Source organism: Phodopus roborovskii, unplaced genomic scaffold, assembly GCF_943737965.1.
Source record: "Phodopus roborovskii unplaced genomic scaffold, PHOROB, whole genome shotgun sequence".
Taxonomy (NCBI): domain Eukaryota; kingdom Metazoa; phylum Chordata; class Mammalia; order Rodentia; family Cricetidae; genus Phodopus; species Phodopus roborovskii.
The window spans coordinates 27,560-49,345 of NW_026126000.1; the positions used below are offsets into that span (position 1 = coordinate 27,560).

General features: G+C 35.4%; 1 protein-coding gene across 1 annotated transcript; it reads left to right on the plus strand.

The window, feature by feature from the left end:
• The first annotated feature begins 16,397 nt into the window (after window positions 1-16,397).
• Window positions 16,398-16,777, plus strand: LOC127218255 (cyclin-dependent kinases regulatory subunit 1-like). The gene has a single exon (XM_051179274.1). The coding sequence runs from the start codon at window positions 16,413-16,415 to the stop codon at window positions 16,650-16,652; it is 240 nt and encodes a 79-aa protein (XP_051035231.1). The 5' UTR covers window positions 16,398-16,412; the 3' UTR covers window positions 16,653-16,777.
• The last annotated feature ends 5,009 nt before the right edge of the window (window positions 16,778-21,786 follow it).

A 21,786-nucleotide genomic window follows, 5' to 3' on the forward strand; every position in this document is an offset into this window, starting at 1 on the left:
TGATTAACTTTATCTAGTACATGCAGTGTGTTTTAAACAGGTTTTTCTCATTGGTTATAGGTGTTAAAAACATGTTGATACCAACATAGAGTCATTATTCCTATGGAAAATTACTCTTAGTGCCTTCTAAATAAGGTGTGTGCTTTCTACAAACCCTATATGAACTGATTCATTCCTCTATATTGGCTTTTTGGCAAATACAACTATTTCAGATTGGGCTCTAAAAGATGATACAAAATAAGTATGTTGTCCATGCAAGCAGGGGATGAAAGTCAAACTAAGTCACTGAATTAGAACAGAACCCCTGGATAGGAATCAACTTATAAGTGACCAAATGTCTAGGAGGTCCCTTAGCATCTTGCAGAAAGTATTAGGAATGCTAAAGTAAAACTTGTCTTATTTAATGGATCTGCTTAAAGAGACCAACAAAAAAGGGCCAGGTTTTAAAGTAGCTTTTTCCTTTATTCATCATGATGTAATATTTATACTAACTCAGAATGTCACCATTTTTATGAAATCAAATGTTGGACTTAATGTCAAAACTGCAAATAAATGAGATAAGTGGCTTAGATGGTGTTTGTCCAATTAAAGAGCCAATCATCAATTTCCTTTCATGATCCTTGAAATATAATTTTTTCAATTCACATGCAAATTTAGTGTTTCAAGTACACAAAGGATGCACAAGAAAAGAAACTCAAACATTATATATCATAATACTAGGGGTATAACATGCCAAGTGACTTTTTTATGAAGCTTTTGTTTCAGATTTTGCACAATAAGACATCTGCTTCCTTTCATCCGGGATTTTTCTTTCTTTTGTACCTTTTGAGGAACTTGTGATTATAGTAGAATGTCTTCCTAAATCATATTCAAAGCAGTAAATTTTCTTTTAAGCTATCACTGGCAAATATACAGTGTTTATACAACAAAGTGAAATTTTATAAATTCAGTTTGTTAGAGGCATCAAGTACCATGGAAATATTTCTACATATCATTTCCAGGCCTGCTAGGCAGGAAATATCACCAAAGGAAGACAAACCAAGAAAATATTAGAAATAAAGAATGAAAAAACGTTGTAATGCTCAGATATTTGTATATCTCCACATATCATCAAAGTGTATAATGTTCCTACTAAATATACTATTTTCAGTAGGAAATAATACAATTTCTTGTCTCCTTACTACCACGAGTTATATGTATAAAAAGGAGATTTATTTGGCTGAATTACATTACAGGAGACTGGTATCTATAGCACCTTTGTGCACACTAGAGAGGCTGAGAACAAACCTGGCAATGTCCTTTTGTTAATACAGTGATGAGCATATTTCCCTTCCAAGCTGGCACTGAAGGCCTAGGGTATTCCTGGCTACCATTACTCTTCAGTCCACAATGGAAAGCTGGAAAGGTTGACTTCCAATGCTAGCAAACAACAACAAAAATGTTGCATTCAGAAGCAAGTACACTCAGAAGCAAGTAGTTAATTGTTTCTGGAAATGCCATTACTAACCCACCTAGAGGAATGTCTCTTAGTTGTTTCCAGATCTGACAAAGTTGATAGCCAAGATTAACCACCACAGACTAATAGTATTTATATTTCACATATTTAAAATTGGAGGCTTAAAGGGCTAAAGCACCTAGCCTGAGGTCATCCATGTCTCTCAGTCTCTCATTCTCTAAATTCCATCCCTATTCCATCTGACAAACTCACTTTATGAGCAATGTTCTCCACGTCCCAAAATCCACAGCTGTTTTGTAAACAGTAACACTGACTTTTCAGTCAATCACTCTTCTATTAACATTGTAACTGAGATTACTAAAACATCAATGAACCATAAATAAACATGGGTCAAGAAACACTGCTGGATTAGGTGTGATGATCTAGGTTAGGGTTGAGCAAGCACAGAAAGGAAAGTACAAGACAAAAAATATCTAAAATGTGGGTCTCTTTGATAAGTTCAATTCCTTTTAACAGACAAGACAGCTAATGATTATCTGGCAAAATCTTGAAACTGCATTATGGACTTTTAGAAATGTTGGGACAAGGCTGACTTTATCTTTGTAAAGGATTTCTCCAGATTTCTGTATAATCACTTACTAGTTGACTTCTCTAGTAAGTGGGACATAAGAACTCTTTGTGTCACATGAAGAAACAAGTGAATGGTAACAAACAAAAACAATGAATTATAATCCTTGTATTTGTCTCTTCTCAAAACACAGGTTTGAGGATATGATAAGTTTTCAAAGTGAAAACTGTCTCTTTTTTATCCTAGAGAATATCACCATCATCATTATATCATTTTCCATTAAGGCAACTATTATAAGGTGTTCTGAATGACATTTCTTCAAGATTAGCAAAATAATGTGGTAATGTAAAGGCATGTGTTGTATCTGAAGACCTGAGTTCAAATTCCATCATATGATATCTATGTTCAAAATTAATTTCTTCATGATTAAAATTGGCAAAGTTTTTACAGAGGAATTAGAAACAGTAAAATGAGATGATGTGGCTGTTTGAAAGTACTTATTTTTTATTCTTATAAACTTTTCTTCAAATTACAGCTTTAGATGAAGCTCAAATTATACAACAGATGAGTACAGAGCTGTTATTCAAGATTCTGTGTAGGTAGAAACAGAATTGGAGTGTACATTTTAAAATCACTCTTTATGTCTATAATGTTCCCAGTACTTGCTATATGCTAAGTGAAAATAAGTGGCAACATTTGCTTTTGTTAGAACATTCTCCTTTAAATCAGCAGATTAAAAAGTTTAATCATAGACTGAAATAATTGGCAGCAAAAAAATCCTTTAGTCCACTTGCCTTACAGTATCATGTTTATTCTGGGAAATTTTGACAAAGTGTAGTTCAAGAAGAAAAACTTGTGTTTTAGCATAAAGATAGTGTAAATTTGGTGTTAGGTTTAATAACTGCCTTTATCAATAACTGTCCTGTCATGCTGAAGAAAACATGAGACCGAATTTGCTGCTAACTACCTGCTATTTTGTGTTTGTGCCTTTCCAAAATGTTTACCGTGAAATGCAACTTCCATCATGATGGCAATGGACTGGGATTTTACAATGTGTTTAGGTCATGAAGGCTCTGCTCTCATACGCAGATTCAGTACCTCTAAAGAACAGCAACGAGGATATTTTTGCTTGTGTCATTTCACACAGTGAGGTCATGTAGTAGTTACTAGGAGACAGACAAAATCTTCGGGTGCCTTTATGTTGGCTCTTCCAGTTCATTGACCTGTGATAAGTGTATTTCTATTACTTATAAACTAAACACCTAAAACATTTTGTTATATGAGACTGAAGACTAAGGACCTTCCCAGGTAAAGTGTGTGTGTGTGTGTGTGTGTGTGTGTGTGTGTGTGTTTGTGTGTGTGTGTGTTGTTGTTGTTGTTGTTGTTTTTCATCCAAATCAAGGTATTCCCTCCTTCCCATCTTCCCGGGTACTTCCCACTTTCTTTTCTATCAAGTTCAGTGTATCTGATTTTATGTTAAAGTCTTTGATCCATTTGGACTTAAGTTTTTTACATATGTAATGTCATGCAGTTTTAATCACTATTGCCCTGTACTATAGCTTGAAATTAGGAATGGTGATACCTCCAGAAGTTTCTTTATTGTCCAGAAATGTTATGATTGTCTTGGGTTTTTTGATTTTCCATATGAAGTTGAGTATTGTTCATTTGAGATCTGTGAAGAATTATATTAGAATTTTGATAGGGATTGCATTGATTCTGTAGGTTGTTTTTCCAGAAGCTAGACAGTGTATACTGATATATTCTTTTGTCAAGATTTTATATATTTTCACATTCCAAGGAATACTGGAGCCAGCCAATCATGGATCAATACTTATAAAACTATGAGTGAAAATTTGTCTTTCTTTTTGTTAATTTTGACAGGTATTTTTGCAGTGACAAAAAGTATAAAACAATATTAGTATCTTCCTTTGACCCAAATGGTATCCTTATTTCTGTATTTCAATGTGATAATATCAAATTAATTGTCAGCTTTTGGGATACAGTTAAAATAATTTGTTTCCCGGAGAGTTGGCATTAGAAAGAGGGCTTGAATTTGGTCCTCAAATTTCATGTCAAATATTGTACAACTTCTAATTTCCTGTAATTGCAGTATCAGGATTTAACACCATTTGTGAGTGGGTAGTCTCTGCAGATAATCTGGTCATATGTGGCACACACACACAGACACACACACACAGACACACAACACCATAAATAAATAAAAATATGGCCTGCATGTGGCCATATTTCCCTCTGTGGTGAACTAAACCTTTGAACTATAAGCCACACCCAGTTAAAAGATTTCCTTTATAAGAGCTTCTGTGTTCCAGGCAAACATGAGGCTGAGCTCAGGAAATCCCATGGTACAGAGAAAGGAAGGATTGTTGGAGCCATAGATGTCAAGGCCATCACAAGAAAGTCCACAGAAATAACTAATCTAGGCTCTTAGGAACTTAGAGTCTGAACCAACATCCAGTGAAACAGCACAGTACCAACTTGAGTTCTCTCTATGTATATGTGACAGTATGTAGCTTGATCTATGTGTGGGAATCCTAACAATGGCATTAGGACCTCTCCCTAACACTTTAGCTGGTTCTTGGGAATGTATTCCTCATACTGAATTCCCTTGCACAGACTTAATATAAGGAAAGGTGATTAGTCTTACTGCAACTTGACATGCCATGCTTTGTTGATACCCATGGGAGGCTTGACCCTGTATGAACAAAAGCAGAGAAGAAATGGTTGGAGTTGCATAGAAGAGGTAGGGGAGGAGATTGGGGGAGAAAAAGAAGGGGAAAAACACTATAGGTATGCAAAATTTTAAAAGAAAGTTTTTGTGGTCATTGTTACTCATCACAGCAATAAAACCATAATTATGACACTGTTCATTTCAAACATATGCTAATATCAGTTGTGGTTGTGTTTATTTTACAAAGTTATTTGGAAGTGTGTTGGTATATTTCTTTGTATTTATTTATTTGTTGCCTCCAGTGTTATGTATAACACTCATGGCAGACAAGTGTTTTCTTTAAATATCAAATATATTAAGGTTTTCTTCAAAAAATAGTTTGTTTTATTTTGCTGTTGTTATTGACTTAGTTTCATTCACAATTATTAACAAGACTGTACCATTGTGTTTCAATAGTCTTACTTAATTTTATGTTGCTTTTTTCAGTGCTGTGGATGGGACATAGGCCTTATACACACTAGACTAGTTTTCAGTCACTGAGCTACATGAGCAGTCCCTATTTGTTTTTAATAATATTGGAATTTTACTAAGTCATTTACTGCAATATCATGTCAGCATCATAGTAGATTCCATGGACCTTTGCTTTGTAAATGACATCTTACATGCATAAAGGTGAATTTTCCTTTTGTCTCTTCCAATCTGTATGCCTTTAATTTCTTTTTCTTGCTTGCCTGCTTGCACTGCCTAAGATTAAAAAGTGGTCAAATTATACATTTCTCTCTTGTTGAAATTAGGGGAAAGTATTCAGTATTTTACAGCTAAATATAAATTTTAGTGTTATTATATGAAGTTAAATAGAAGTTTTAGTAGTCTCTCAGTTATGTAGAAGATCTATTACTTCTATGCTGACAATTTAAACATTAATGGATAATTAAACTTGTCAAATCTTTTCATGTAGCTGGTATTATGTTCATGCAATATATGACTACGATTCCATGGATTTGGTTGAGTTTATAATTCTGTATGAGCTTTGCTTTCCTAAAATAATTCCATATGATCCCATACGATCAAGATATAATTTTTTCTTATACATTGTTACCTTTGATATGTTAATATCCTCTAAAGAGATTTATATTGCCTTTCATGAGGGATAACACTCTATAATTTTTATTTGTGTTTTATTTTCATAATTATTGTCATCAGTGTAAGCTTGAATAAAAGAAGTTTTAATGTGTTCTCTCTTCTATAACTTCATGATGCTATACAGAAGTGGTGTTATTTTCCCTTTGTTCACTGTTTATGGATAATTAACCAGTTTTTTTATCCAATTCAAAATTGATTTCAGTTTCATTAAGAGATGTAGAACTACTTGTGACTATGTCTTCATAACTGAGTTTTTATTTTTTCTTTATTTTTCTCTCATACTACAGTATATTCCAACCACAGTCTCCCTTCCCTTCCCCTCCTCCCAGTTACCCCTACCTCCCCTCTTCCATAGACTCTCTGTTCCTCCTCTGTTTCCCTTAAGATGAGATTTTAGTGACTTATGTCTCCAAAGGAATTGAACTATGTCACATAACCTGTCAATATTTTTAACATACTACTGCTCCTATTGTTTTCTTGCTGCCTATGATAATATCAATGAGTTTCTGGTTTGATTTTTCCATAATTTTTATTCTTTTCAAATTTTTTCCTGCTCTTAACCATATATTTGCTTTCTTTATTCTTGATTTAAATTTTCTTTTTTATAATACGAATGTATTAATTACAACTTACAGTTTGGAAATATTCTCTTTTTAAAGTATTGCATTTTAATATTTTAAAAAGCAATAGAGACAAAGGTTACATACTGTCCCAGTTTATTTTCTTGTTGCCATGTGTCTTAATTAGGGATTCTATTACTGTGATAAATTACCATAACCAAAGCTTCTTGGGTAAGGTGGCATGCTTTATTTAACCATATAGTTTGTAAGTCTGTCATCTAAGGAAGTCAGAGAAAGAACCTGGACACAGGAACTGATGCAGAAGCCATGGTTTGAAATTATTACTACCTCAATCTAACATATTACAGCAACAGCACTGCCCACAATAAACAGGTCCCTTCCACATCAATTATTAAACAAGAAATTACATCACAGCACTGACCACAGTACAATATCGTAGAGACATTTTATTAATTCAGGTTTCCTTTTCTGAAAAGAATGTAGCTTGTTTCAAATTTACACAAAACTAGTCAGTGCACTGTAATAGAATACTCTGGCAAAACTAGTTTAAGGTTGAAAGGATTTATGGTGGTTCATAGTTCAAGGAGATGGCCAGTTATAGTGGAGGGAAGTCAAGGCAGCAGGAATTTGAAGGACTGGATAATATCATATCCAGTTAGAAAACAGAACAACGAATGTTACTGCTCAGTTCTCTTTATGTATATATATAATCATGGATTCCCTGGACAACAAGGAACAGTCTTGCTTCCAATTAACATGAGTGGTCTCACATTAATTGACAAATATAGGTATTACCTTGAAGGTATCCTAGGAGGACTTTCTTCCAAGTAATTATAGATTCTATCAAGTTGACAACACGAAAAACTACATATACAAAGTGGTATGGTAACATATTGTTAGTGATCTAATAAATAAAACTTGCATGATGATCAGTGTGAATAGCAAGCCAAATTAGTTAGCCATACATGCCATGCATTGGTGGTGCACACATTTAATCCCAGCACTTGCGAGGCATAGGCAGGTTAAGCTCTGTGACTTCAAGGCTACCCCTGGGCTATACAAGATTGATCCTGTCTAAAAGTGAAACAGCCAGGCCCTGATGGCTCACACCTTTAATACCAGTACTTAAAGTCACATGACTCTAATACCAGAACCAGGGAGGAAGAGACAAGTGTGATATGGCTGGGCAGAGACAGGAATATAATGTAGGAGGAGACAGGAGATCATGGCATTCAGTCTGAGGATTCATGGGGACAGGAACATGCCCTTTGGTCTGAGGATTCAGTAGTGATAAGAGGTCTCTATTTTGGCTGTCTCCTTTACTTCTCTGACCTTTCAGCATTTACCCAGTTATCTAACTCCAGTATTTGTTATTAAGACCTATTAGAACTCATGCCCCCCAGAGTTGTTTCCTTTATTGTTCTTACCTGGCATTGTCCCATATTCATCAAGTAACCAATGTGTCTTGATTCATAATCTCCCTGCCTTTTTTCTCAGATACACAATTATGCCATCAGGCTAGCTATAAGAAATCATCTTAAAGATAGACATTAATTCTTATAAATAACAGATACTATAAGGAACAGTTCCAAGATCCTTGAGTTTCTGAGAAAAAGAAAGTAAACATCAACCAATAATGTAGGCACAGTGAGTGTTTCATTCAATAGAGTGTTTACAACTTTCTAGTTAAGTGATTGAGCAGACAAATATTTTCTAAATAATATTGGTGAAACCCATGCCTGAAACTAGTCAAGTGACCAAGGAAATTGAGACTAGATTGGCCATGGTCATAAGGGAAAACCAAATGTTCTTGTTCTGCTAAAGGAACATACCGATGCAATGACTCTAATAACTCTGCTATGGTTGTAAGTCAGTACCTTGTTCAGCCATCATTTATAACCTTCCCCTTGTTGTTTATGGGAACTAATACAGGGACCCAAAAGTGGACAATGTGCAATGAGTGAGAGACTTTGGAACACTCAGTTCTAGATGGGGTGTCTCCATTCTACCCCTCTCCTCAGGACTCAGAGAGCTATTCTAAAGAAAGGTGGAAAGGTTATAGAATCCAGATGGGCTGAATGACACCAAAGAAGCAGTGTCTTCCAGATGTATCAAGACTTATGCACAAATGTGCTCATGTATGTTGCAGCAAGCTCAGGTTCAAGCAAGACATATTCACAGCTCTGAGGTGGGGAGAGGAGGGATGGACATGAGATCCCATCCATAACGAATAAGTTATCTCCAAATAACAACCACTTTCAAAACAAAATTTAGTTTTCTCCATTGGAGTCTCACTGGGTATATAAACCACTCTTAAGGACAGATCCCATGACCATATTTAAAAAACAAACAACAACAAAAAAAAAACACAACACACACACACAATGTAAAACTTGAAAGTCTTAAATCACTGCAGGAAAACTTAGGTGAAGTACTTGCAGATGAAAGGAAAGGCAAGGATTTTTATGATCTGAAGAACTCCAGTAGCTCAGGAAATAATAGTAAGAACTAGCAAATTTGATTGCATGAAATTAGCAAGCTGCACAGCAAAGGAAGCAATTACCAGAAAGAGCAGATAGCACACAGAGGGGAAAACTCCATTTCGAGAAAGTCATCTGAAAGAGGATTAATATCAAATATATACAAATAACTAAATTTAAATATCAAAAGAATAGTCCTATCAACAAATAGAGAAATGAATGGAACAAATAAGTCTCAAAATATGAATTATAAGTGTACAGTAGACAATGTGCAAAGGTTATAACATGCTTAAACATCAAGGAAAAGGGAAAAAGAAACTACTTTGTGAATCCACATCATCCCTGTCAGAGTGATGACCAGGAAGAAAACAACATAAACAACAATAATAACAACAACAAAACCAAAACAAACAAAATAAACCTGTGAGAAGGATGCAGGAAATAGAAATTTGAGCATGAGTGTACATTACTGAAGCCACCATGGAAATCAGAAGAAAGATTCCTTCAAAACCTAAAAGTAGAGTTATGATATGGTCTAGCTTTTTTCCTTTGTAGTTTATGCCTGGAGGAACCAAGGTCATAATAAATAGTGATAATTTATTATATTGCCATGTTTCTTGTGGCACAGTTTAAAATAGAAAAAAAAAATAGACTCAGGCTAAGTTCTCTTTAACAGATAAATGCACAACAAATGTGATACTTATATACTAGAATTTTAGTAACTCATAAAACAGCATGTGGATATTCCATTTCCATATGATGGCACAATAGGTCATCAGGATAATAGAAATAACTCAGATTTAGAAAGATAGATACTGCATATTTTATCTTATACATTAAATCTAGATTTTAAAGTCATAAAAGAAAAGGAAGGGGGCAGTTTAGAAAATGAAGGAGAATGTAAGAATTGAGAATTGTTAGCATGAATAATAAATACCCAGAGACAAATGTTAGGGTTAAAGCTGAAGACCAGAGAAGCAAGACAGCCAGCCACTAGAGAGTTCTCACCTCAACCAATACTCAGAAAAAAGTGGCATTCATGTCCTCTGATTGCATCTCCAAACTGCACTGCTTCTCACACTGCCCTGAGGCTGCATCGAGCTCCTGCCTTATATTCCCCTCTAGCACTGAGATTAAAGGTGTGTTATCCCAACTGCTGGGATCAAATTGTGAGCTCAGTTTCTCTATTAGACTGATCCACTCTCATGTAGCCTAGGGAGGCCTTGAGATACATCTGTCTCTCGAGTTCTGAGATTAAAAGTGTGACCACCACTGCCTGTCCTCTATGGCTAACTAGTGGCTTAGATGTGCGGCCAAACAGTGGCTTAGTATGTTGTTTGTGGCTAACTAGTGGCTTAGTTGTTACCTAGGTGTGTGGCTAACTAGTGGCTTACCTCTGCACTCTGATCCTCAGGCAAGCTTTATTTGTTAGATTACAGAAGAAATAACACTACAACAATTAGGATAAAGGTAGTTAAGAGTGGGGTAAATATGATCAAAGTATGTTATATTCACATGTAATGTTGTAATAAAACTATTATGTACAATTAGAAGCCATAATACAATAAGACAGAAACAAAAAGTAAGAAATATCTAAATTGGAATTGTATGGGGATATTAGATTTAGTGCCATGTAAAATTCTTTTATCATCTGGTAAGAGGATTGAATAGCAAAATTTGCTTAGATATCAATTTGATGAGAAAATTTTCCAAAAGCATCAAATGAAATAACCTAGTTTTAGACCTATAGATTAAGTAACTAATAAATTGTGTCTCTTTAATGACAGTTGGAAGGAGAAAGACGTATCAAACAAAACTCACATAGGAGCAAAACACAAGCAGGTTATGAACATTAGACTACAATCAGACTTTCCTTTCTCCATTGGGATCATCAATTCACCAGTCATACATAAACCAATTCCATTTCTGATAAATTGAGAAAATAGTACACTTCTATTACTCATATGGGCATGAAACCAGTCACATTAATTCTAGAAGGAAAATCCATGTTGTCCTCATACTGCAGATGTACCCTTCATCACAGTGCCATGTGATTAGAATGAAACTGCCAGTTCCCAACTTTTCAATGAAATGAAAAGAAAAAAACTTGATCCTATGCCTATTATCCTGACTTGTTTTCTGTGATGAGTTTCTCTCTTATCTGTCTCAGAGCACAGGTGGAAATCTCATAACCTGTGTGTAATACTATTGCTTCAGTGATCCATGGTTAAATATGACAAAGGACATTGTAACTCAGCATTGTCTCTAGGTATAGAGAAAGAGAAAAATCAACTGTGTATCCAGCTCTCTAGCTGTTTAAGAATCTGCACAAATAACCAATTTCTACAGTATCTGAATCTTCTGGATCTACTGAACCTAGAATATAAAAAATTATGAGGAAATGGCACATTCCACAAGATCTACAATGAAATAGATAAAAAAGATATAAATGATGCCCAATTAAACAAACTCTCTATGAATTGATATTTGAACAATAAATTATGAAATAACTCACAAAGAACCAAAATACCCAAAGGAAAAAGTTCATAACTCACAAATGATCAAGGTATACACAGAAAAAGAATTATGAGAATGGAGCAACATTGGATAGTATCAATCAAAAGAAGTAGCAGTAAATTCAAATGTAGTGCATAGGAAATTACTTAGAGAACAGTAACAAAAAGAATGAGAACTAGAAAATAAAACCGAAAGCATTTATAGGAAACTTAAGAGTATATCAATATCCATACTATGTACAACATAGAAGGAATGAAATAGACAAAGCACATACATATTTATCTCCCTTTTAAATAAGTAAAGAGCTTCACAAATATGGAAAATTAAATTGATATTCAAGTACACTACAAAAACAATGGACACAGTAAAATTGTCAAACATCACAAATGAATGCTGGTGATATAATTCATTGAATAAACATGCTTGTTGCCAAGACTGATCATGTTATTTCAGTAGGCAAGTCCCTATATTGCAAGTAGTCTTCTGATATCTATACATGTAATGTTACATAGCCATTCCCACACACAGTAATAAATTAAAAAAAGAAAAGTCACAGCGGAGAGAATTTTGAAAACTTTATACAAAGAAATTCTAATAATTCTCTAAGTATACTTCTCAGTAGATATTTTGCAAGATGCAAAGGAAGATGCAGATATATTAATGGTAACAAGAGAATAAAACTTCCAATGAAACTGAAGTATGTATAAACTCTGTATTCAGAAATTGAAACAGCAGTATTATGTGCTTAATCAAGAGCTAAAGGAGTCTATCAACACTACCCTGTCATATGAGAAATTCTCAATCAGGGCTTTAAAGTTGTATAAAGACAGCACTACACACAATGGAAACTGTGAAATAGAAAACTAACTGGTGAAGTTTTATATGGGTAATAGATATAGATGATCATACATTGTAGGTATAGATATGTAAACAATATTATAATGGTGGGATATATAGCAATTTCATTGCTGTAACAAAATCATGAAATGGATGTATAAAATGTATGTAAGAATATGCTGATAGGTATTCAATTTAAATTATGTGATTTTTAGCAATAATATCAAAAATTGAGTAAAAAAATTCAAAGTGTAGTTTTTATATGCAATTATGGCTCAGTTATTATTACCTTAAATTATGTTAGAGTAAATATTTTGAATACAAACTCTATGGTTAATAAAAAGAAAACACATTCAAATGAAAATGAAAATGGGACAAGAATGGCATTGGACACCTTCCTATAATCCCAGACAGGTGGTACCTGTGAGTTGGCAACTGGCCTGGTCTATATAGCAAATTACAGGCTAACTAGGGCTACATGATTAGACCTAATTTCAAAAGAAGAGGAAATTGAGAAAGAAATTGTTGAGGCTAGACTGTTATTTAGTGTCACTAAAGAGTTCAAGTTATAGAAGCTTGGCCCTGAGTGAGGAAATCAGTAATAGGTTGCTTAACCTTTCTTATATTAGGCCTAGTGAAGTGTCTTTGGGCATTAGTGATGTTTTCTTTGGAAAAGATTAATGTACTTGCTATTGAATCTCTATTAGCTCTTGCAAGAACTGTTGATATAAAATAAGACTACTCTCACAGACACTGAGATCAACAATAAATGGGACCTCCTGAAACTGAGAAACTTCTGTAAGACAAAGGACACAGTCAACAAAACAAAACAGCAGTCTACAGAATGGGAAAAAAATATCTTCACCAACCCTATATTTGACAGAGGACTGATCTCCAAAATATATAAAGAATTCAAGAAACTGGACATCAAAATACAAAATAATCCAATTTTAAATGGGGAACAGATCTAAATAGAGAATTAACAACAGAGGAAAATCAAATAGCTGAAAGACATTTAAGGAATTGGGAATTGTCCAACATCCTTAGTCATCAGGGAAATGAAAATCAGAACAACTCTTAGACATCACCTTACAACTGTAAGAATGACAAAATTCAAAAACACTGGTGACAGCTCATGCTGGAAAGGATGTGGAAAAGGGGGAACACTTGTCCATTACTGGTGGGAGTGCAAATTTGTATAGCCACTTTGGAAAAAGTATGGTGGTTTCTCAGAAAACTGGGAATCATTCTACCTCAAGACCTAGTGATACCACTCTTAGGAATATACCCAAAGGATGCACAATCATTTGTTCAGCTATGTTCATAGCAGCATTATTTGTAATAGCCAGAACCTGGCAGTAACCTAAACGTCCATCAACCAAAGAATGATTGAATAAAATGTGGTACATTTATGTGCTACTCATTGGAAACAAAAATGAAATCTTGCAATTCGCAGGCAAATGGATGGAACTAGAAGACACCATGCTGAGTGAGGTAACCAAGACACAGAAAGGAAAACATGGTATATACTCACTCATATGTGGATATTAGAAAGAAAATAAACGATAACTAGCCTACAGTCCACAACCCCAGAGAATCCCAGAAACAAAGATGACATCAAGATGGACATACATGTACTCCTGTGAAGAGGAAGGGCACAAGATCTGAGTAAATTGGGAGTACTGGGGGGTGGGCGGGGAGGTAGGAGAAAGAAGAGAGGAAAAGGGGAGGGGAAGGAGAACATGCGGGATCAGGAAGGTCAAGTTGTGGGAAGAACAGAAAAGTAGAGCAAGAAAAGAAATACCATAATAGAGGAAGCCATTATGAGCTTTATGAGAAATCTGGCACTGGGGAAATGTTCAGAGATCCACAAGGATGAGTCCAACTAATAATTTAAGCAATAGTGGAGAGGCTACTTTAAATGTCCTTTCCCTATAATGAGATTGATGACTACCTTAAATGTCATCATAGAGCCTTCATTCAGTAGCTGACAGAAGTAGAAGCAGGGGTTCACAGCTAAGCACTGAGCCAAATTTATGGAATCCAGTTGCAGAAAGGGAGGAGTAATGAGCTGTGGGGAGAACCCCACAGAACCAGCTGAGTCCAGACTGGGAACATGTATAAGATATATCTAGTCCCCTGGATGTGGGTGACAGTTGGGGAGCTAGGGCAGTTTATGGGGCTACTGGCAGCAGAACCAGTATTTGTCCCCAGTGCATAAACCGGCTTTTTGGAGCCCATTTCTTGTGGAAGGTTACCTTTTTCAGTCTAGATACAGTGTGGAGGGCCTTGGTCCTGTCACAAGTGATGTTTCAGACTTTGATGGTTTCTCAGGGGAAGCCTCACCTTACCTGAGGAGGAGATATGGGTGTGGAAGGGACAAGGTGGGGTAAGTGGGGGGAAGGGAAATAGAGAAAACTGGAATTAGAATATAGAATAAGGTTGTTCTAAAAATAACACAGAGCGAAAAATAAATAAATAAGGCTACTCTCCATGATTACCCCCTTCTGCATAGCCAGAACCTTTCTATTTGTATACACTGTCACGATGTAGCCAAAAAAGTTTTTCTATCAAATAGTCTTAGACTTCCAGTCTCTGAAAATAGAAACCATGTTTTTAAAAAGATAGTTTTTTTTTTATTAGAAAGTACCCAGCTTCAGGTATTTTGTCACAGAAACAGAAAATGAGCTAACATTGAAATCAAATAATTTCAGTATATTTTTTAAATTATGGATGTAGATACCCAAAAAGGTGAAGGAAAAGATGGTAGATAGATAGATAAATGATAGCTATATAGATAGATACATATACCGATAAATACATAACAATAGAAAATCCTGAAATCAACCAAACACTTTAAATATAGACACATGATCAAATTCAAAGGATTTTGGTGCATAAACAAATTATAAAACTATAAATAGAAAAATATAAGCTATGTCTAGGATTCTCTTTAGGTTTAAAGATGTATGTGGAGTAGAAATGAACAAAAAATAATCTATGTGTATAGTAATACCATATACACTTACTAAATATATTTACATAAAATGAAAAACACATAGAACAATAACAATCAAAGGTGAGAGGTAGTCATATTCAGAATATACAAAATAGAATTTAAGTAATAGTCATTTCAAGAGACCAAGAAAGACATATGATTATGAAAGAACCAGATCACCAGAAGTATAACAGTCATAAAATCATATACAAACACTCCCACAAACACACAGAGGTATGGGTTCATCAGAGCATCTTAATAATACATGAAAAAAATGTTGATGACTGAAATGTAAATAGTGGTAAGTAACAAGATGTTTTAATACCTGACTTTCAATAATAGGTGGAGTTTCAAGACAGGATCAATAAGGAGAATTAATAAAAACAGTATAAAACCATAGGTCTAGATACTCAAGAAGCTAAAATGAGAGGATCACTTAAGCCCAGAATTCAAGATAATCGTGGGCAATAAAACAAGGCTCCACCTCAGAGACAATGATCAATAATGAAATATAGGGCCACAGCATACTATAGACCAAATGAACATAATAAATGTAGAACTATACTGAAAGCAGCAGTATATATATTGGCATGTCTATGTGATATTTTTTGATTGTCAAGTAATATTATTAGTACCAGCTAAATGTGAGTGATACCAGCTCTGAGCAGGTGGACTCCAGCTATATTAGAAAGGAAGTTGATTAAGTCAGGGAGAGTAAGCTAAAAGTTGTGTTCCTCCATGATCTCTGCTTCATTTTCTGGCTCTTGTTCTCTTGATGATGGACTGTAACTTGTAAGCTAAAATAAATGCTATTCTCCCCAAGTGTCTTTGGTCATGGTATTTTATCACAACAATAAAAATAAAATTACACACAAGTTTGTATAAGGGATACAGTAATGCTATGACATACCTGACCACGTTGCTTGGGGAAGTATTATTAAAGATTTTGTTCTTTTAACTTAAAAAGCTGATGAATACCAGGATTACTGAGCTGAGAACATAAGGATATTGGGATGATAACACATGATGTGTGCATTGCTTGTGAGGGAAGGTTAAAAGACTGTCAAAAACTTAATCAGGGGGAGTTGTCTGGAGGCCAGCGGTGCGGGGCTGAGGGGTTGAGGGCCCTTGGGCAGACCGGTCATGTCGCACAAACAGATTTACTATTCGGACAAATATGAAGACGAGGAGTTCGAGTACCGGCATGTCATGTTGCCCAAGGACATAGCCAAGCTGGTGCCTAAAACCCATTTGATGTCTGAATCTAAATGGAGAAATCTTGGCGTTCAGCAGAGTCAGGGATGGGTCCATTATATGATCCATGAACTAGAACCTCACATCTTACTATTCCGGCGGCCACTACCCAAGAAGCCAAAGAAATGAAGCTGTTGAACCACCTTTCAGCCTCAAGCTTTACTCAGCCGTCCTTCCTTCCTACCATCTTTCAGATAGCATGATTATGTTGCTCTCTTATTTCTCATTTTGATATTTAAAGGATGTTCATTCAATATACTGTTTGAATGTGCTAATACCTGCTTTGCTTCTTGAGCTGAGCCACCAATGCCACAACCTGTCAGATGAGTGTGACCTCAAAGACCTAGTGTGCTCTGTATCCAGCAGGCCATACTTTCCATCACTCTGAAGCATGTGAAAATCAGATCATGGCTGTTACAGGGGTGGTGTGAATTTGCCGTTGTGGATTTTACTATTGGGTATTGTATTTATGGTGACTTATGGATTTATGTTTCAATGTATTGGAAACTTTCCATTTTATCTGATTGTTACAAGCCTTGATTAAAGGAAGTTTTTATAATATAAAGCTGTGGTTATAAGGTTGTCCTATCCCTATGTCATTGTGTGCCCCCCACCCTCCATTGCCTCTGAGCCACTCGCCGTCCTACAACCAAGGTGACATTCTGGAACCGTCCTTTCCAGTAGATGGTGAAAACTTGGCTCTTTGCAGCAATGAGGTTCAGTTGGATATTGCAGTAACTAATTTATAATCTGTTTTAATTGGACTTACTGTAAAAACCTTTGTTGAGGGGCTGGAGAGATGGCTCAGCAATTAAGAGCACTGGCTGCTCTTCCAAAGGACCCAGGTTCAATTCCCAGCACCCACATAGTGGCTCACAGCTGTCTATAACCCCAGTTCCAAGGGACCTGACACCCTTACACAGACATACTTGCAGGCATGTACCCCCCCCCAATGTACATTAAATGTTTTTTTTAAACTTAATCAGAGCAGATTGTGTGATATTTTCTATTAAGAATATGTGATTTCTGGTCAGTTAGCTCTGAAGAATCAGCCACCAGTATCATTAAAGCAAAATCTGGAAAGTGTTTTTTAGGGCTGATCACCAGAAGCTGTGGTCCAGGGGCAAAGGGTGCATCTAAAGTTTGTAGCCAACATTCATATGTGTAAGAATCTCTCCTCAAAAATTAAAACTGGTTTTGAAGGCATGAAGGGATCATGGAAAGACGCTGAGGCTTTAATGATACTTGTTCCTCTGGAACAACAAAAAGAAGGTAGTTTCAGAAAATGTTGTTACTAAAGAAACAGTGGTTAGTATTTGTTAATTTAGCTAACAAAATTAAAGTGAAATTTCTTTGGCTCTTTTGGTGACTTCAAACAAAATGGCTCTCATAGGCTCACAGTGAGTGGCACTATTGATAAGAATTAGGGAATGTGGCATGTTGCCTTGTTGAGGTAGGTGTGGGCATTAGGGTTCCAGAAGTTCAAGTCAGGCCCAGTTCTCTCTCTCTCTACACACACACACACACACACACACACACACACACACACACACTTCACACACTTACTTATCGTGGTAAAGGATTGTTATATGAAGGGAATGACACTAACCTGCACTAACCTGAGAATACAGCAGAAAATGTTCTGTTGTTTTGTTCTAGTTTGCTTCTCTGTTACTGCGATAAATCACTCTAAACAAAATCAAGCTGGGAAAGTAAAGTGTTTGTTTGTTTTACAATTCAGTTCAAATTTTATCAGTGAGGAAATAAGGACAGGAACCGATATAGAAGCAATTGGGGTTGCACTGATTAATGGCTTACTCCTCCTCTCTTATACTCAGCTAGTTTTCTTATACAACCTAGGATCACTGGAACAGGTTTACTACCACCTACAGACTCCATCACCAACTGGCATCAGAACTTGGCAATACTATCCACATGATGCAAATTTTGAAGGGATGAGAGATGCATAAACCTAGAGCTTTGCAGTGACCATGGCTCCAGAGAATCACTAAGGCATGAAAATGCATGAAAAAACCGAAGTCACTACAAGGGGTCCCTTAAATTCCTCTTCATGAGGCTGTGGAAATGAAGAGTAAGTTAAAATGGAGATACCAAGATATTGGAGATGCTATTAACATGAATATCTTCTAAAGAAAGCTGCAATCATGAAGTGGAAGCAGCCAAAGAGACAGGCTATGTTTGCTGCAGAAAGAAGGGTCAGAGAGGTAGGGCATCTCAAATATAAGCCACAAATATCAGACATAGAGCTACAGGATCTGGTTTCTGTCCTGTTTGGTTTTAGACTTGCTTTGGTCAGATCATTCCTTAATATGTCCCTATTTTCCCTTTTGGAATATGAATGTTCAATCTATGTCATTGTATGTTGTACCTATATATTTGGTCCTAATAGGGTTTCACATTTATGAGATTTTACAAGAGTATCAGAACAGACTTGTATTTATACTTTTAAACAATGGAGGAACTGTTAGAATACAGGAACTTTTGAAGATGGATTGAATGCATTTTGCATGTGATATTGCCATGAGGCTATGGAGATAAAGGATCAATCAAAGGTTACAAATTCAAAGTCATATGCTTGGGTACCAATTTGACCTAGTAGTCTTGTGCTTATGATGGTTTGTTTGTTTGATGAGATTTAGACTCACCATGAAAACAAAGCATTGTATGTTTCTTTTATGGGCAATCTATATCAGTTTAATTATGAAGAAAATTCCTACCCTACATGTGGATAGCACCATTCCATGGAATGGGGTTCTGAACTCATTATTTTAAAACAGAGAGAATATGACCATACAACACTCATTTCTTCTTGATCAGATGCAAGGTGTGTTCTCTTCCTCCTGCCTCCATGACTTTCCCACAGTGATGAACTATATACTAGTACTGTGATACAAAACAAACCTTTCCTTCCTTCTATCACTTTTGTCAATCCCCAGCAACAGGAAAAGTAACTTAAATATATGATGAAAATTTAAGTCAGAAAACAAAAATCACATCCTTAAGTTTCTTTAAAAATTATCTTGTACTACACAAAGGGATCAAGAGAGGCAATGCAAACTATCAAATCTCAATGACATATTTTTTTTCAGAAATACAAATAATACTAACATTTCCATAGAACAGAAAAGACTATAAACCAAAAAATAATCCTATGTAACATTGGCAGAGCTTGGTGCCTCACACTTTACCAGTTCAAGACTAATACAAAACAAATGTATTCAAAGGAGTGTGGGATTGAAAGTAAAGACGTCAAAAAGAAAACTATGTATATACTGTTATATGTATAGCTCTGTTTGTTTTCATATTAGGCTTTCTCTTGGTAGGTCCAAAACTTTATGTGCTATGTAGGCTGCTTTCAAGCTCTTGATCACCCTTTTCATCTGTGTGCTGGGATCACAGTTGTGTTCCATAACTCCCCTCTCTAGTAATCTTTGAAAAGAATATGTAGAATTAAAAACAGAGAAAGAAAAATGTCTCCAGTAAATGGTGGTTTTAGAAAAATCACTATTCTAATGCAACAGAATCAAATTGGGTCAGTGTGTTATATGACCACAAAATGAAATCACCATATGTTAAAAATTTAAACATAGAACCCATAATTGTACAACCTCTAAATCAAACCTAACAAACTTGTCATTTGAAAATAATTTTTATTTCAAAATATGTGTTTGGGTATGGCACATGCACATAAGTGAAAATGCTAGAAAAAAAACAGAAGGTGTTACATGTCATAGAACTGTAGATACATGCAGTTTTTAGCCTACTGATAAAATATCTGGGAAGCAAATTTGGGGCTTCAGCAAGACCAATACAAGCTCTTAACCACTGAGCAATCTCTTCATTTCCCCTCCATAATAAAAATCTTATTTTTTAACTAGTCGATGATTTTTGGACATAACCCAAAAAATATAGAGAGCAAAAGCAGCTCTAGATAAAGACTAAACCAGGCTTTAAACCACTATGACCTTGTACTCACATATGTTGATAAGGTCATTATCAAACAGAAAAAAATATAGTTAAGTGTTGATGAAGATTAGGAGAAATCAATCTCTGTGTACCCCTGCTATGATTACAAAACAGTGATAAATGTGTGGGAAATATTGGGACTCTTCTTCAAAAATTCAACATAGAGCTACCATATGATCTGACAATTTTACTCCTGGGCACTTGTCCAAAAGAATTGAAATCAGTTTCTCTTTAAAAAATAAAAAACAGACTTGAATTATCATATTCATGCAGCATTATTCATAATAGCTAAAAGGTGGACACAAACTAAGGGTCCATTGATCCTAGGAAAAATAATGAACATGTGTTACATACAAAGTGTACTATTATTTAGTCCTAAAAGGAAATCCTGTCAAATGCTACAACATGAGTAAACCTGGAGGTCATTATGCTAAGTAAAGTAGCCCAGTTAGAGAAAAACAAATATTGCATGAATCCATTTAAATAAGATACCTAAATAGCCATACTCAGTGAAACAGAAAGCAGGGTAGTGGTTTCTAGGGACTGTCAGACAAGAGAAATGGTAAGTTGTTGTTCAGTGAGAATAAACACTCAGCTCCATGTGATGTAAAACTTCTGGAGTTGTGATATATAACATTATGCTTACAATTAACAATAATGTAGTGTGTGCTTCAAATATTTAGTCGGTAAATCTTAAATATTTTCACATGTGTCTGTAGGTAAATGCCAATGCATGTATGCGCATATATTCATGATAATGCAAAGCTGCCTAGATGTCTAGGCAAAGTACAAGATGTTGAATATCTTTCCAAATCACTCTCCAATCAATTTGTTGAGAGTCTCACTGAATTCAGAATTAAACAATCCCAGCTAGTCTTATAAGCCAGGTTGTCCCTGTCTCTATTATCAAAGTTCTAGGATTACAGGCACTCGTCATGCATGCTCAGGTTTTTATGTGTATTCCAGTGATCCAAATTCAAGTATTTGTCCCTGCAAGGCAGGATGTGTTTCCACCAATCCATTTCCTCTGCCCTTCTGAATTTCATTTTAAAACATATTTTAAACATTTGTTGTTGTGAGAATGCTCTATGATACATTTGATCATATGATTTCCCCTCTCCCATCTCTTCACAGATCCTCGCCCATCTCCATACCCAGCTAACTTCATGTTCTTTTTCTTAACAATAACAGCAAAACAAAATCCTTTAACCACATTTTTAAAATTGTTCATAACACCATTGCACATGTTTCTATTTTGTTATTTGTTACAACATCA